The 15249-nt window shown below is 27.0% G+C and overlaps 1 protein-coding gene across 5 annotated transcripts in view; it reads right to left on the reverse strand.

Annotated features, from left to right (window-relative positions):
* LOC107449665 (RCC1 and BTB domain-containing protein 1) overlaps positions 1-15249 on the reverse strand; it is a 45134-nt gene continuing 29885 nt past the window's right edge. For 4 of the 5 annotated variants that reach the window (XM_087157715.1, XM_087157712.1, XM_087157714.1 and 1 more), the window contains 5 exons: positions 12403-12456; positions 10645-10742; positions 7825-7955; positions 5253-5425; positions 2710-3978 (listed from right to left, as the gene is read on the reverse strand). In XM_087157715.1, coding sequence (XP_087013841.1) covers positions 5285-5425; positions 7825-7955; positions 10645-10742; positions 12403-12456 — 424 coding nt within the window. In that variant the 3' untranslated portion in view covers positions 2710-3978; positions 5253-5284. Of the gene's footprint in view, positions 131-2709; positions 3979-5252; positions 5426-7824; positions 7956-10644; positions 10743-12402; positions 12457-15249 lie in introns of those variants that run through there. The other variant, XM_087157713.1, reaches the window with a different exon arrangement.

Here is a 15249-nt window from a genome sequence, read left to right on the forward strand (position 1 = left end):
GTTCTATTCAACGACTCTTTTTCCTGCTCCGCTCGCTTCCGTGCTCTGTAATCACGGTAATATTGTGCATTTTTCCCTCGTGGACCTCTTGAACCAGTGGAAGTGCTTGTGGTTGCCTCATCGTCTCGCCCTGGAAAATGTATTTGTATTAATAATGTATGTGAATGCGCCATAATGTAATTTCAAAAGAGAAAACCTAACAATCAATTGATATTCACAAGAGACGTGCCTTGACATAACCTTAAATCCGTCGCATTGTCCGTGGGATTGTTTTCACTCATTTTTTACAATTGTTATCCACTAAATTTGAAAATAAAAAATACTACCCTTTTAAATTATATGTGTATCAAAACAAACTAAAAAAATATTTATAGAAAAACAATACTTTTATTATTTTTATGCTAGTGAGAACCAAAACAATATGGAAATGAATGAGGGAAAACTGGATCCTACCACGTGATTTCCGGGCCAATAAAAATGTAGCGTTAAATGTTTAAGGCAACCTTGTTAGAAGTCGCATAAGAAGTATAACTTCAAAAAAAAAAAAAAAAAAGACAAAAGTTTAAAAATCAACCATGTACAAAATTCGGTTAACAGAGATCTACTAGTTACTAAACTTTTATCATGTTCAGTAATTATTACAAAAATAAAAATGGAAGTAAAAAGAAAAGACAAGCGTTTAAAAATCAACTTCTGTACCAAGTTCAGTTAACAGAGGTATTTGGGTTAGAGAGAAATTGATACTGGCTCAACTGCGCATTCAAACGCTCAAAAAATTATACAAAATTTAAATTAATAAATTATAAAAGTTTATTGCTTTGAAATATACAAAAATGTAAAAACATATTTTCATAAATGCATATTCAACAATTTGAAATTTACAAAACAAATAACATACAATCAATAGTGCAGCAAAATATACATATATCATTTGAAAACAAAAACAATAATAAGGAATTTCATTCTTTTACAATATATTCTTGTGCTCACCATCACAGCACCCAATGAAAGACAAGAGACAGCAAAAAGCTCTGATTAAAAATACCTCACTCAGTTAAATAATTTACAGAAACCTATAAAATATATGCTAAAAGAAGTACATTTATATAACACATGCAACAAATTAAAATAAATACTTATAAAGTTTGATTGATAATCCCTGGTTTTATGCCAAATAGATTTTGCTCCCTTATAACAGCAACAATTCCATTTCAATAAAATATTGCTATTTTGAAAAGCAAACAAAATGCAGGAACAGTGAAAACAATTTATATAATATGTTTTAATATATTTTTATACAACTTATGTGAAAGCAAAATATTAAAATAGGTATAAAATTGAGGTAAAGTAAGTTTTCTCAAAATTAAGTATGATCAGTTTCAATGAAAAAGGTGCACATAAAAAAATAGTATGCTAAACAATATATAATTAAATAAGTTTACCATCTAATGCACAACTTAACATCATAACTTAAGAGGACCCTACATTGCAGAAGTAATGTGTCAAAGCTAAATTCTGTTTAACGTGATAAACAAAGACTCAATAAAAAATTCCATGACTTTTTTTACACTGATTTTATTTTCTTCCAATAATTTTTTTAACCGGGATGTATTATATTATTGTCATTAATTTCTTAAAAATGCCATATTACATCATAAATATGTTACAATATACTAATACTTGCTTTTAAATTTAAAAACACAAAATTTTTGCTTAAAAAAATGATTATTAATAGACCAATTTTTAAAAATAAATAAAATATTTACTCTTAAATTTTTTTAAAACTTAAAATTATTCATTTTTTCAGACTGTTTAGGTATTTCAATTAAATTCCCTGACATTTCCCTTATTTATTTTTTTTTTTCAAATTGGTAAAATTCAATGATTTTCAATCTTCGGTGGTCACTTATTGGAATTACATTGACTCAGTTAACCTCATGAATGTTCATAATTGGCCATTTTGTTGTAAAGAATATTTATTTTTATTATTTACAGAAATTTTTTTTTAAAAATTTTAATTCCTGTCACTAAATGAAACTAGATATTTAGACTAAAATTTTTAATGAGAATTAAGTTTAAACTTTGTTGTTGTCAGGACTTAGGGTTTGGTACGTTTATGCTTCCACCTTTTGAGAAATGCTTGTACAATGATAGAACAATATATAGATATATTTTAGTCCTTATATCATAAAGACTTCAAAAATTTAATGTTTGGAATGAAAAAACAACAATAAGTACAATATCACATATTTTTGAAATTGAGGGTGTTACGAACTAAATAAAATAATTATATAACAACATAGTTTTCCCAAAGCAAATAATATTTATTTACATATCTACAAATTGTTTTATTTCTTATTGTCTTATAAATTAAAATTAATAAATAAAAAATATATAAACTTAGAAGATTTTTGTTAACCATTTACTAATATGTTTACTACCAACTACCAACAAAGTCAGTGCTTTTCTATGTTATTCCATAGAGAAACTAATCATAGAATAACATGAAAACTGTGTAATAAATGTTTTTATTTCTTATTGCGTTAATTAAAATCAATAAATAAGAAAATAAAAAATGCTTACATTATGAAATTTATCCTAACCATTTACTGATCCTAAACTTAGTTTACAGTAAAATGTATGTCACAGTTAAAGTCACTGTTTTTTCTCACATTAGAAACCAATCATGGAATAATGTGGAATAACAAGTTTTATTATTTTTTATTGAATTACTAATTTAAATCAATAAATAAGAAAATAAAAAAATACATAAATTTAGAAGATTTCTTACTCATTTATTGACCAATCCCAAACTCAGTTCAGGATAAAATGTTTGTCACAGTCATTTTTTCCAACCAATAATGGAATAACCAATAATGCAAAACTAATAATGGAATAATGTAGAATAACAAATTGTTTTATTTCTCATAGCACTACTAATTAAGATCAAAATAAGAAAACAAAACATGGATAAATTGAAAAGATTTCGCTAAGCTTTCCCAAATAATACTAAACTCAATTCAGTTTAAAATAAGTCACACACAAAATCAGTTTTTTTTCTTCAAGTTATTCTATGGAGAAATCATTGACAATGAAATTTTTCAAGCAAATTTAACTCAGTAAAACAAAATATAAAGAGTTAATAATCATTTAAAATAAGTAAGATTTGATTGATTATTTGATCTATCGAAAAACTAAAAAAGAATTAGATCTCGAATGGTCATAACCCCAAAGATTATTCAATGAAGGACTGAAAATAACATCAAGCAGCACATTATAACTCGAAATATATTGAAATACACTTTGCAAATTATATTTTACTTTCTTTTATCACAAATCACAATAATTTATTTCATTTTCTTAATCACCAAGCTCAAAATTCCAATTAAATATTACAGGAAAAAAAATGAAAATATGCTACTTGAACTAGGCTTTTAATGACGACTTTACTCCATTTTAACTGTAACTTCAAAAAAACTAATGATAATAAATATATAAATGTATATACATATACAGGATGCTCCTGACTATCCTGCCTAACAAAAATGAGGATAATGGAACCAGCCATTAGTAAAACTCATTTTGGGAAAAAAAAGATAAAAAAATGAAGACTAATAAAGCGGTTGTATGTACATTTTAACTCGTGTTTGACATAAATTTTCAGATTTCTGTAGTTTATTAATAAACATTGGGTATTTTTGCATTAAACATTTACTTTCAAATGTGCAACATATGTTTTCATTTGTCTGGGAGAGAGGTAGGAAGTGGAATGTCGTCCTATCCCGGTATTTTGTAATCCGGACTACCTTTTAATAGATTAGGCAGAATAGTCGAGAAATTACTGTAGATATAGATAAACATATAATTTTAAAACTAGTAACGAGCATACAAAGTATAAAAGAAGTGAAACATTATTTTTATAATAATGTAACAAAATCTCCTCACTGAAGTCTGTTAAGTCCCATAAATTTGTGTAATCTAAAAAAAATCATGAAAAAACATCAAAAAAATCAGAAATATATACAATTTCACATACATTTTGTGCTACTAAAAAACAACACCAGATACATAAAAGTTATCAGGCTAATTGAAAAAAGATAAATTTCAAAATAACTTTCTTCATTAAAAAATGATGGTGATATTTGCAAAGAGACAAAAAAAATTTCAAATAGTTCATGACATATATAAAAAAAATTTAGTTTTAAATCTAGCATTTAAGTGCACATTAAAACTAAATATATTTAATTAGAAATTATTTTTAAAAAAATGATTTATTCTATAGAAAAGCTAGCAAAGGAAATATCAGGAAAAATAATCTAAAGCTTACTTACAAGTAAAAGAAAGGTGGTATAGATAACATCGACACATGTTTGAAAAGAAATGAAGAGATGAATAGAAAAGTGCAGGAAAACAATACTACAGCTTTTGGGAAACAAGTAAACATAAATCTCAATAATTAATAGTTACTGGTTACTCTTTGATTGAAAAAAAGGGTGTTTTTAGTAAAACTATACTTTTGGTAATGCAGTAAAACTAACTTTCAAATAACTATTTTTATTTTTAGTGATTAACTAAATATATACGCATTATTAAAACGAGCATAGAAACAAAACAAATATAATAGATTTTAAAAAAGAGCTATGAGGAAAATAGTTTTTAAAAAATTCATGAAAGTTTATGTTAATATAACTATAGTAAAATCATCTATAACTTTGTATTTCAGAATTCAAAAACTGGAAGGAAAAAAAATCTTGTTTTTTGTATATTTCAATGTTTTGCAATTTTAGTATAGTTCATAAGTTTCTCATTTAAAAAAAATATTAAGAATAAATGACTTATAAATTAACATTTAAACAACTTTTTGAAATCAAATAATGTTTAGCTGGTCAATATATTTACCTCAACAAACAACAGGCATAGAATGTAGAATAACTTAGAAAAGCAGCGATTATTAAGAAATTTTTAACTAAAATCTTCTTAATTAGAGAAAACTAACTCATTTGAAATAAATTGTATTTAATATCCCTTTTAAAGCATGGAATTATTAATTAAAACAATATTTTTATCTTAAAAAATTAATAAAAAAAAAGAAATTAAGAAAATTTAAGCTTAGAAAGCTAATTATTATTATTTGTAAATTTTGATAATGTAAAAAAGGTAATCAAGTAATGTAAGTTATTAAAAAGAAATGACAAGCTTATAGTAATTGAATGCAAAAGAAAAAGGTAAAAATATCAAAAAAAGAAACCTACATTTTGCATAAAAGCCTAGTTCAATATTTATGTCAGTACTTGAATGCTCCATTTTTAGCAGCTTTAAGAATGAAATTTTTCACTGTTAGTTCATCCAGTTTATTAAAAGCTTCAGTTTGGGCAACAGCAGTCAAGTGATTTAAAGCGAAGCCAAAGCAGAACTCCTTTAATTCCTATGTAATACACAAAACGTTAAAATGTTGATACTCTATCATACAATAAATTCTTCTGTTTTAACACTTGGTAATCACATTGTTATTTTAAGAAATTTCAGATTAATGCATAAAGCAAAGTAATGAGTGCAAATTAAATAGTTGTATAGGTAGTTCATACCTAGTTGTATTTATAGATGCTACAAATATGCATCATTAATGCAAGACACACAATACTTTATTATCATCAGAGCAAATACACAAAATGAAAATTGTCAATCTACTGTAAGAAGGTGATTGAAAGCCAAATCGTGGTATGAGTTTAGTTAAAATAAGGGCAACCTAGTTTAGTGTTTTATTAAGTTCATGGTATGAGGAGTAAAGTTTGAGTTAATGGTATGAGGAGTTATGCTTTAATGATAATTTTTCAGCAAAATGACAACATTGTATTGAAGTGAAATTTTTAAAGGTCAATAATCTCTTCCCAATCGATGACTATCCATTGTATCTTGACAGTGCTAGTTTATAGCATCAACAAAATATTTCATCATCATCAAATACATGAAATGAATATTGTGTGTCTTGTCACTAATGCTTGTTTATATCATCGAAATAGTTATATGCATTGTAACTTTCGTGCAGCTATTGTTTGTTTCAAGCATTATTTATTCCAAGGAAAAAATAATTCTCTTTTCTTTATGATTTTATAAATAAAAAATAATAATTGTACATAGATATGTTTTTTTTAATTAAAAGCCAATGCTAAAACATAAATAGGAAAATTCAAATTTTAAGAGGCCCTAAAAAAATTGACAGTTCTTAAAATTACTTTATGGTGTATGGCAAAAAGTTACTTATAAGTTATTAAGTTATTTAAGTAATAGCCGTATTGATCAATTAATGTAAATAGATACAAAGACACTTTGTAACACAGAAATAATGTATCACAATAACATAATGTATCACAGAAACAATGTACCACAACGACACAATGTATCGAGTTATGTAACATAAATAAATTAGTGCTAAAATACAAACAAAATGCAACATTTAGCATAAAAAGTTTACATGCAAGGAGAAAAATTATGATCTTAAAATAAACATGAATAAAATATAAAGGAATTGGAAATTATCATGTAAGACAAATATCCAATATAACTTTACAGAATTTATTTTTAAAACGATATCTTATAATGTTTATATTTTATCGATATTTTAACAAAGACTAAAGGAGTATTAAGAAATTTTAATAACCTACGTACAAAATTATTAAAATTTTGCTACATAAAAATTAGTAGATTAAACTACTACTTAAGACTATGATGTCTTTCAAACAAAAAAGTGGGATTAATTAATTATTTGGACTCAGGGATGGCAGTAGCTTGAACACAACCATAAGAATTCAGTAAAATCAAAAATTCTACAAATTTTTCAAAAATATTACGGATGAAAAGTAATCAAAATAATTTAATGAAGTAAAATTGTGTTTTAACTTAACAATATAAGTTTTAAAAAAATAAGGCGAGATTAAACTACGAACTCAATAATTGTGAAAACTTAACATTATTGCATAACAAAATTATATATTAAAATGTTAAATTATTAAATAAAAATAGTTCTTAAATATTAAAACTGCTAAAACTATAAATTTTTTATAAACTTGTTTCTAATACATTTAGCTATTTCTATGTTTCTTATGTTAATAACAAAACTTTAAGAAAATTAATTAAGGTAGACTATAATAAATAGGACTATCAAACAATCAGTTATAAACATTAAAATTTTTATCAGCAAATAAAATGCAGTGCTGCCTAAAATTAAATCCCAACTGGCTAAAATTAACGTTTATATTTTTAGCTTTGATGTTAAACATAAAAAAAAAATTTAAACTTTAAAATTTTTTAAGGTTTTTAAAAGTCTAAGAAAAGTTTTTTCTTCTAATACACTTTTATCAACACTTCCCTGTTTTGCCAAAAATGAACTATTTAATAAAAATAGTACACACTTTTCTGATGAAAATAAAGCATAAAAATTACACTTAATGGAAGAAATATATAGAATTCTTCCTATTTTTATAACTTCAGATTTTAGACAACCTTCAAGTAATTCATTCGGAACCCTAACAACATAGTTTATAATCTTTTTCATTCAACAATTTATTTCATTTTTAAGAAAATTATAACTTCCTTTTAAATTTTTTCTTAACTTACAAGTCAACAAAATTTAGCACAGTTTGAAAAAAAAAATAAAAATAACATACATCCAAGAATTTAATACCATCATTTTAATTATACTCTGGTTTTAAAAATAAAATTTAATTTTCAATACAGTTAGAAAAAAACTTACAAACTCTTACTTAAAGAAGAAATCTCATTTTATGTGAAAATGAAAACAATTGCAAATACATGTGAAGAAATTACCTCAGCTGAGTATTTTATAGCAGCAGCATAAAGCATAGCCACATTTTCAACAGTTATCCCATGCTTAATGATGATTTCACAATGTTTTTTCAATTGCACTTCGCAATAAGAATTTGCAAGATCAAGCAGACCTATTTATAAAAGAAATTTTTGTTAGATTTCATTGAGAAAGAAAAATCTAGGACAATAATGAAATACTATCAGGGTCAATGTCGTGATTGAGTATTTAGTATTTTAAAACTTTCTGATAAAAAATCAGGGGCAGCAATAATTATTACTTTTGAAGAAATATGGAGAATTTCCATTAGACTTAGATCTGTCAAGACTTAAAAATTTGTTTGAATATAACATACATAATTAAGTTTTTACATTTTTACTCAAGATGGGTCTTAATTTGTTTTTAATAAAATGGAAAATTAGCAAGTATTATAGAGCAGGGGTTTCCAACTGGCGGCTCAGGGGCTCGCAAACTAAAATATATTAGTTGTCATTTTTTTGCGGATAATTTTCGTAAAAAATTTATATGGGTTTAAAATACTTTTCTGGTTAATAAAAACCTAATTTCTTCGTTTCTGTGAAATTTAACATACCAACTGTGCAAAGAAATTTATTTTTCAGGTTTTGCATCTAAGAAAATCTTTATTCAAATACAAAAATAATTGTGTATGTTGCTCTTTTTTATTTCATTTTTTTCGTATTTTGTGAATATAATTTAACATGTGCGTATCAGAAATTTTCTCGAAGAAATTCTCCGATTTAACTTTTTAAAACCACTCATTTTGTACGAAAATATTTAAACACACATTTGTAAACTTAAAATGTAAATATCTATTCTCTGGTGGTTGCAGCAGACAAACCTCAATTTTCTCATTGAATATTTTGTGTGCTACTATGTAAGTTTTAATACAATCAGCACATTAATTATTTAATACATAGGTGCTCACTTGAAAGTTATTGTAGCCCGAATTTTTATTATTTATTTAATATTTTTAAAAATATTATTAATAACAATTAAATATTTTTAAAAATCTACTTCTTATTTTAATTTGTAATTCAATACTTTTGTTTTGTACAACTTGATAAAACTCTGACAGTAATATTTAATGTTCCCTCAAACATAAAAGAGTCCTACAAAAAATTTTGATAAAGGTGCGGCCCACCATTTGATTTGTGTTTTTAATTGTGGTCCCGGGCCTCATGTAAGTTGGAAACCCCTGTTATAGAATATTGACAATCAAATAAAGATGCGTTATTGCTTTCAGAAATCGGTTTAATATCAAGCATACATTTTATAGGTTTGGAAAAGTACTTTCATAGCTTTTGTAAACTTCTTTTTAAAGATAATATGCTGATTACATTGCATACATTGACTCTTATGTGAAATATCAATTTATTTTAGGAGGCTTATTTTCAAGAAAAAATATGTGATGTGGTATAATCATTATTATTCATGTTGTAGCTAAAATATATTCAGGATATAAGGAAAACTTATTTAATGTAAAACAAATAATTTATTTCTTCTTCATTGCATATGTGTTTTGAAGATTTAGCAAAAAGTAACTCCTGACTGGCTATCACAAGTGATTTATTTGTATTTGAATAAATAATAAATTCATTAAGATATTAGAGACAATTGTTATCCAGTAATCAAATCACAATATTTATACCTTTTTTATACAACTTTTATTCAAATTGAATACCCATCTTGTAATCAGAAAACTGTGCAATGAAATGTCATTTTACTCCAATCTAATTCTAGATAGCTTATCTAATTCAATATAAGTAAGTGTTTCGGCACAAAAAAAAATCTGAGGCTTTTTCTATGTACAGAATCATTTGAAAGTAAAAAATTAGGTGGAATTTTTTTCACTTGCACGACCGTTTGGGAAAGAAAAAAATTCACGCTGATGGGTTAAATCTCACAGCTAATAACTTTGATTTTGAAGAATATACAAATTTTTTGTCAAAACACATCAAGTATTTCCAGTTATGAGCAAATATTTGCGTTACTTTAGTACACTTAAAATGTAGCAATAAAAGTTTTATTTGCTTTCGACGACAACTGTTATCATATTGAGCGTTAAGGGGTCACAGTACCCAAAAAATAACCAAAATATCGATGTTTTTTTTATTGCTTATAATAAAACTTAAAACTATTTCAAATGTACTGAAAAAAAAATCATCTCTCTATCTACACTTTTAAAAAAGTTATGAATGATTTTAGGTTGCCCTAAAACAGAAACTTGATCAGCAGACACACTTTAAAGTGCCTTTTCTCATAGATGATAATTTTGCCTTAATTAAATCCCTAAGGAATTTTTTCTATTTAAGATAAAGCTTTGGAGTAAACTTTTTTACCTTAAGTATAATACTTATTTAAATTGTGCATGGAATAAGCATTTTATGAGGTATTACAATTTTTACAGCATGTTATATATATCTAATAGGAATTTTTAACCTTTTTTTTCTACTTTTTTACAAAATAATCAATAAAAAATGTTCTAATTGCTCAACAAATGAATGCACAAAATTGTTAAGATGAATATTGTAAGCACTAAGAGAAAAAAAAATTTGAAAATATATTAAAACAAAAAAGCCTTAAAGATTTAAAAAATTTCAATTTTTTTTTAAATTTTAAAAAAATTAAACAGTTTAACTATTTTTTGAAGATAAATTATTGATTATCATTTAAATGAGCATGTAAAGCACCCACAAAATGAATGATTATACCTTTATTTGAAAAAAAAATGCTGCAAAGGGTACTGTGACCCCTTAGCTTTACATAAACAATATTTGAAAAGAAAATTAATTATGAATTACCAATCGCATCTTCTGGAGGCAAATCAACTTCATCTGTGTATAAATATTTCAAAAAGGCTCGATAAACAGGGTATGAAAATTGTGTGATGTCAATGGTGCTATAAAATACATTAAACAAAATGGATTATAATTTTAAAAAATCAGTTATCACTTTACTTATTTTAATCATATAAATAATTCTAAAACAACAAAACGAAAAAAAAAAAATTTTAAAGATGTTTTTCTGATAAAAACCAGATAAACTTTTCATTTATGATCCAATCATTGCCCTTCTCCCTTATTGCAGCCTTTAAGTAAACTTTCTGGCGATAGTCACAAAAAGTTAATAGTCCAAAGCTGAACCCTTAAGTAAACTTTGAACTAGCAACTGAATATTGGCTTCTGTTACTCGTTTATTGACCTTCAGGAAAATAATCTTGTTTCTTTTTATAAGTTCTATAGATATAAAGTAAACTGTCAACTATCTGGTAATGTGATTTAAGGTCAAACAAGATAACAAATAAGCCGGATAGGACGGAGTTCCACTCCCTACCTCCACTCCCTAGTAATTAACTAAATATGTTGCACATTGTAAGAAAAATGATTCATGCAAAACACTGACTGTTTATTAACAAACTACAACAATATTAAAAATTATGACTAAGACGATTTAAACTGTACAGTTTTAACGAACTGTGCACACTACCGGCAGCAGGCAAGCACTTTAGAAATCCTAATTTTTTATTCTCATCCTTCCACGAGTTTTAAAAGCAGCCGATTTCAACATTCTCGACTTTTTACTAGGCCATATAATTCCATACTCTCTTTACTGCATTTATAAAATAGAAAGCACTCTAACTGTACTAAAAAGCTAAATTATTGGGGAATTAGTTCTAATTCGTTTAAAAGAAAAGAACAAAAATCGTTATATTATTTTTGAAGCCAATGATGCTTAATTAATTTTGGTAATAGTTACTAATTGAAATAAAAGATAAACTATGTACTATAAAGCAAAATTAATGGAGAAATACAACAAATTCATTTAGGAGTCGTAATAATTATTCGTAATAATTATTACGACAATTCGTAAAATTCTAAAATTCGTAAAATTCTAATTGACACCAATGATACTTAATTAATTTTTGTAATAAGCACTACTGGCATCGTGGTAATTGATGCAGTTTTAGTAGGTAACAAATATAATAATATAAGTACAATGTATTGTATTAGTATATTTGTTACCCAATAAAACTGTATCAATACTGAGCAGTTGTAAAACGGATGTAGAAAGAGGTTTTTAAAATCTTTCAAAAGGGGCAAGTAACAGAGGAAATTGCTTGATTATGCAAAACTTTGACTAACATGGCATTGAGCAACAGCTTCATGCAAAATGATAATGATTAACAACATTAATAATAACAGTTTAATAATAACAGTTAATAATAACAGTTAATAATAACATGATTAATAATAACAGTTAATAATAACATGATTAATAATAACAGTTAACCTGTGAACAGTTATTTTGATGAGTTTAATTACTAAAAACCTGTTTGCTTGATCCAATAATGCAAAGCTTCCCGGGAACAGTAAAATATAATACTAAATAAAAAATATTGGAATTATTTTAGTTAACATTAATTATGTTCGTATATATCTTTTAGTTTCGTGCATGGTTTGGTAGTGTTGTTCAGTACTGTTTTATTGATTTTTTTTTTTTACCCCAAGCGAAGAATGGACATTCAGCTAGTCTATAATATAATCTAAGAGATTACTTACTCTTTCTCATCTTCACCCCAGTGTGCTTGAAACATTGAGCGAAAGTGGTCACAGCTACAAGCAAAAACAAATATTAAGAAATAAATATATATTAAGAAAAAAATAAACAAAAAATTATTTAAACATTTTAACGCAAATATAAGGAAAAATCTTCCTTGTATACTAAACGCTACACAACAGATTGCATTGTTCTCTTTATTTACGAAACTGTCCACAAACAAAGTAGATTTATATTTCATGTAATCTTTTGGAATCTTTAGTATTTATACAAGGTGAGAAAACTTATAAATCATCATGCATAAGAAATTAGATGAAGGAAGGTACTTGGGACTGCACAATGGGCTATTGGCAAAGGTCTGGGAAACATCCCTGAGGATGATCCGAAGACTTGCCATTGCAATATTAATCCTCTGCAAAGGAGATGCCCCCCTGCTTCAGCAAGATAATCTGCGGGCAAAGTCGAGCACGATAGAACAGTTTAACCAGGACTGATACCACGCACCTTCAGCCCCTAAGCAGGCTGGTCAAAGTGGTCACCCATCTGCTTACTGACCGTAGCCAGTGATGCGTGACTTTGGTATTCTATTGGGACCAATTGGTGTCTTTACGATCAGTCAGCTGCGGGACTAGAAGTTAGAAAAATGAAGAAAATGTATGGTACTCTGCAATTTATTCATATTCTGTGTAACAATGATTAATAATTAAAGAGTGCTAGCGCCTAAGTTGAAAAGCTTTAAGGTAGGGGTGCTCAACCTGCGGCCCGCGGGCCAAATGCGGCCCGCCAACCCTCGATGTGCGGCCCGCGGCTGCAATCTGAACAAAATGAAAAAATTAAATATTTGTTTTTGAAGAATAATAAAAAAAATTCGGTAATTTAAATTTACACTTTTAAGTTTTTGACACACCCAATCTCAATCAATGTAGTTTTTCGATGGTTAACGCTACGGATTTCAGCATAGTTTTAAAAATCCCAATATTTTTAATACATCATTATTACGATTTACGAATTTTAATTACCACTTTTGACGCTTTTCGCATGTGCCGATTCCAATGACTTTTCAGTAGTTATTGCTACCCATTTTCAAGTAGTTTCTGAAATAGCGATTTTTGAAAGTTATGAAACGCTTTATTTGTGCAAACTTCATGGAAAATCTAAATGACTTTAGATCCTTTCTTCAACAGTTATTGCTGCACATTTCCGCCCGGTTTTTAAAACTTCGATATTTTAGCACGATATTATTGCGAATTGCGAGTAAAGAATCGCTCATTTAGGTAACCATTTTTTGACATGGCTTACTTGTAACAATTTTATCGCAAATCAAATTATTTTTCAATCGTTATTTTAGAAATTATTGCTACACATTTCTACAAGGTTTTGAAAGTACCGATATTTTTTATACGCTATTGCGACATTTTAATTTCAAATCCGGCATTTAAATTACATAAAATTTTGATGGACTTTATTTACTCCAATTTCATCTGAAATATAAAAGTATTTTGGTCATTGTTTTAGTAGTTATTACGCTTTCCCTGTGATTTAAAAAGGTTATGATATTTTTAATACTATGGTTTGACAGCAAGCGAGTTTTGAATCGAGCATTAAAATAATAATTTTTTATGTGCTCTGTTATGGCCGATTTTATAATTTGCGTTGTACCGATTTTAACACGCATTTTTTAAGAGGTTTTTCGAACGTGTTTTTTCTTCTTTCCCGTTATTGCTCCATTTTTATTTGTGATTTAGAATATACCTGATATTTTCACACAATATTACAACTCGCGAAATTCGATTCAGTTTTAATTTTTTTTCGTAACTTTAAAAGTAATTACGTACCTTAGCCAAATCAACACCTTCCCGGAAAAAAAAAAGAGATGTGTTTATATTAAACGCTGTCCGTTTTGCGAAAAAAATAATTCAAAACACGGCATAATTCTTTAGTCCCATGAACGCGTGCAAGTTTAACAACACACATCGAACCTATTCTTTTTGTTGTCACATGTAATTTAAAAGTCATACGTCGTAATTTGTATTTACGCTACCTGAAAATTGCGCATCGCATTTCGTGTTTATATTAAACGCGGTCCGTTTTGCAAAAATAAATAATTCAAAACACGGCATAATTCTTTAGTCCCATGAACGCGTGCAAGTTTAACAACACACATCGAACCTATTCTTTTTGTTGTCACATGTAATTTAAAAGTCATACATCGTAATTTGTATTTACGCTACCTGAAAATTGCGCATCGCATTTCGTGTTTATATTAAACGCGGTCCGTTTTGCAAAAAAAATAATTCAAAACACGGCATAATTCTTTAGTCCCATGAACACGTGCAAGTTTAACAACACACATCGAACCTATTCTTTTTGTTGTCACAGGTAATTTAAAAGTCATACATCGTAATTTGTATTTACGCTCTCTGAAAATTACGCATTGCATTTCATATTAACATTAATGAGATTTAAAAATAATCCATCGCGTTTCGTATTTACAGGATCTAAAATCACATATCGCGATTTGTGTTCTGGCGTTTAAAATATCATCCTTTGCTACTTTTCTCGCAATTAATATGCACGCGTTTTAAAAACCATATATCGCGATTCATATTCATGCATTTTAAAAATCAAGTGTTGTGAGTAGTCCTTTCGCAATTTAAAAGCCACACGATTCGTATTCACGCGATTTGACAGGCATCGAGTTTTTTATTTACGTAATTTAAAAATTACACATGGCAATTCGTATTCAAGCAATTAAAAAATAACACATAGCAATTCATATTCAATCAATTAAAAAATAACACATCGCTATTTGTATTTCCGCGATTTAAAAACCCAGAAAGGAAGAACAC

The sequence above is a fragment of the Parasteatoda tepidariorum genome, chromosome 2 (genome assembly GCF_982258835.1).
Source record: "Parasteatoda tepidariorum strain Cologne lab strain chromosome 2, Ptep-v5.0, whole genome shotgun sequence".
NCBI lineage: Eukaryota > Metazoa > Arthropoda > Arachnida > Araneae > Theridiidae > Parasteatoda > Parasteatoda tepidariorum.